The sequence below is a fragment of the Nestor notabilis genome, unplaced genomic scaffold, assembly GCF_000696875.1.
Source record: "Nestor notabilis isolate BGI_N333 unplaced genomic scaffold, ASM69687v1 scaffold12025, whole genome shotgun sequence".
Lineage (NCBI taxonomy): Eukaryota > Metazoa > Chordata > Aves > Psittaciformes > Psittacidae > Nestor > Nestor notabilis.
In genome coordinates, this window is record NW_009929149.1 from 21,709 (window position 1) to 24,606 (window position 2,898).

The following is a 2,898-nucleotide window of genomic DNA, read 5'->3' on the forward strand; positions in this document are numbered from 1 at the left end:
ATTTGGAAGCTTCTGTCGCAGTCATTCACTGGGAATGATGAAAGAAAGCCATCTTCTCTGCTTTCATGGTATTCCACAAGATGTTATGATGCTCTAAGCCTATATGGGTTCAAAATCATTTGGATAAATTCATGGTAGAAAATTCCATTGAGGGCTATTAAACAGAAAAAAAATCCACTTCTGGCTTGGGAAGTCCCTAAGCCACAAATTGCTGGAGCCTACGGAAATACCCTGGGGAAATTGCCCTTGCATCTTCCCTGGGTGGACATTATCGATGGCTTTTCAAACATGCTGCTGGGCTGGACAGACCCGTGATCTGACCCTGCACAGTTAATTTTATGTTCAGATTCCCTGCTTTTCTGGTTATCGTAACACAAACACGGATCAGTAATCTCAACGTGTTATTTTTTCAGACTCAAAATGCAGACAACAATCTCGTGTCCATTATATCAAAGAGATAAATACTATAAACTAAGCTGTCCATCACATCCAGGGCACTTCTTTATGCTTAGAGCAATTCAGCAACCACAGTTGGATTCCTTTTTGTGTTATTGGTTTAAGCATAATTCACTAACATTACACTCACATATCATGATATACATGATGTGCAATGCTACTCTGCAATACGTTGCACAGCAACAGTACATAACTGAAAAGCAGCTTCCCTCAAGAACTGTAGGACAGTAAAAAAGATTAAACCCAGCAATTCTATACCATCATATTTGCAAAATATGGTGGTGGCGATGGTCAATAAACTTGGTATATCATTACTGCTGCAATTTACATGGTTGTAGGGTTTTTAGTTTTGATTCTTTTAGTCAGATCAAAATCACTGCTATTAAGCCTAAGGATCTACAGTCTCCATGCATGGAAGTGATGTGAAATTCTCAGTAATATGGTCAAATCCCTTAGGCTTCTGATTGAATTTCTGCTTCGTCCATCTGAAGTGTGTCATTATCACCCAACAATTCTGTTTCAGGCACAGAGCCCTCCTCTTCCTCCTCCTCCTGGACAGGATTCTGGGTGATGTCTTCCGTTCCATTGTGTGTGTCATCCGTGCCCTCTGAAAGTGGAGCAGCCCTGTCAGCCACTGATGCATTGGAAGGTGCTGTCGTTACGTAGCCTGTGCTGGTGGATCCGCTCCCGCTGTGGTGGGAGCCTGGTTTAGGAATGATCTGGGGAGGCATTTGCTGAGGAGCCATTTGCATTGGAATTTGGACAGGATAAAAATTTGGCAAGTAAGCACCATAGGCAGGCATTGGCTGGTAACCATTCACTGGAATGTAGAGCTGAGGAGGTGGGACCATGGGTCTCATCTGCCCTTTCATTTGTATGAACTGTGGTTGAGGGAAAGCTGGAGTTTTCTGCTTTGGTCCAATGTACCTAGCATTGCTGACATTGCTAACAGGGCTTGTGCTGAGAGAACTTGTTTGCGTGGTGTTGCTTGCCCCAGAGGTCTGCGCTGAGCTGTTGTAATTAGAAAGGTTTCCCCATGTTCTTAATCTGTTGTGTATATCTTTAAACCTTGGTCTTCTATTGGGCAATTCATTCCAACACTCCAACATCAAAGTGTATATCCATGTGGGGCAGTCATCAGGACATGGCAAAACCTGTCGGTTCCTTACCATCTCAATGACATCCTGGTTAGAATAACCACAGTAAGGCTGCAGGCCATAGCTGAAAACTTCCCACAGGACAACTCCATATGACCATATATCTGAATCAATAGAAAACTTGCCATACATAATAGCCTCAGGGGACATCCACCGGATAGGAAGAAGGGAATTTCCCATCAGTTTGTAGTAATCAGCAGCGTAAACCTCCCTGAAAAGGCCTAAATCAGATATTTTCACATTCAGTTTATCAAACACCAGTATATTCCTAGTGGCCAAGTCCTTGTGGACAACGTGGTGGCTTGAAAGATATTCCATTCCTGCAGCTATCTGAGTCACGATGTGGAAAAAGTCTGCTGGTTCCAGAGTGGATTTTACTGTCTTGTCATCATCAGTGCTGCCAACATCTGAATGGGGAGATCTCATCACCAAGAACTCGTGGAGGTCACTGTGGGAACAATAACTAAATATCATGCTTATTGGTTGTTCCTTTGTCACTATTCCCAGCAAACAAACAATGTTTGGGTGCTGTAATCTTGATCTCATCATTGCCTCATGTTTGAATTCTTCTCGAAGAGCCAGTTCTGCTTTGTCTTTAAGTGTCTTGATAGCGACAGCTTGTGTCTGTTCACCTGGTGCTGTCCCAAAAAGATGTCCCTTGTAGACTTTGCCAAATCTCTCCTCTCCTAATTCCTCCATAAACCGCACAGTGGATAGATTGATTTCTTTAAGTTTAGCCTGAAATGAAATAAAGAAAGTAAGTAACAATGTTTTCTAAACAACAGAATATCTTACTAAAAGAAAGCTCCTAGTGATTAGATGTTCCAAATGGAAGATAAATTAGGCCAAAATGACTTCTGAGCTTTTTGTATATTCACATCATATATTGATTTTACAGTTAACCTTGAAATGAATTATAATATTATCAGAAGTGTAAATTAAATTATGCTGCAAGTTGATGAGTGTAATTATTTTTACAAAGGAGCAACCATATTTCCTGCAAGCTAAATGAATAACTGGTTTAGAGTAAATCTGGCTAACAATAATGTCTATTAACCACAGCTGTGCTTGTCCTACAGATTGGCCCAGCGTGCCCAATGGAGATTCATAAGAAAAGCTGCAGGCACTGGCTGAGGAGGTAGCAGCCTTAGGGTGAACTTAAACATCCTGAAACAAGGAGGAACAAAACCTCTCTCCTTCGGTTCTACAGTAGCAGATAGGTCCTTTTACTTGCATTGCACTATAGGAATGGCCCCTGCCTGTGGGCAGCAGTACATAGTATTCC

The 2,898-nt window shown here is 41.9% G+C and overlaps 1 protein-coding gene across 1 annotated transcript in view; it reads right to left on the reverse strand.

Annotated features, from left to right (window-relative positions):
• Window positions 1-416: 416 nt before the first annotated feature.
• The window catches only part of ROR2 (receptor tyrosine kinase-like orphan receptor 2), a gene marked incomplete at its 5' end in the record, with an annotated part of 9,850 nt that continues 7,368 nt past the window's right edge, over window positions 417-2,898 (reverse strand). Inside the window, one exon of the mRNA XM_010014862.1 lies at window positions 417-2,351. Within this exon, the coding sequence (XP_010013164.1) occupies window positions 909-2,351 (1,443 nt within the window). The remainder of the gene's footprint in view (window positions 2,352-2,898) is intronic.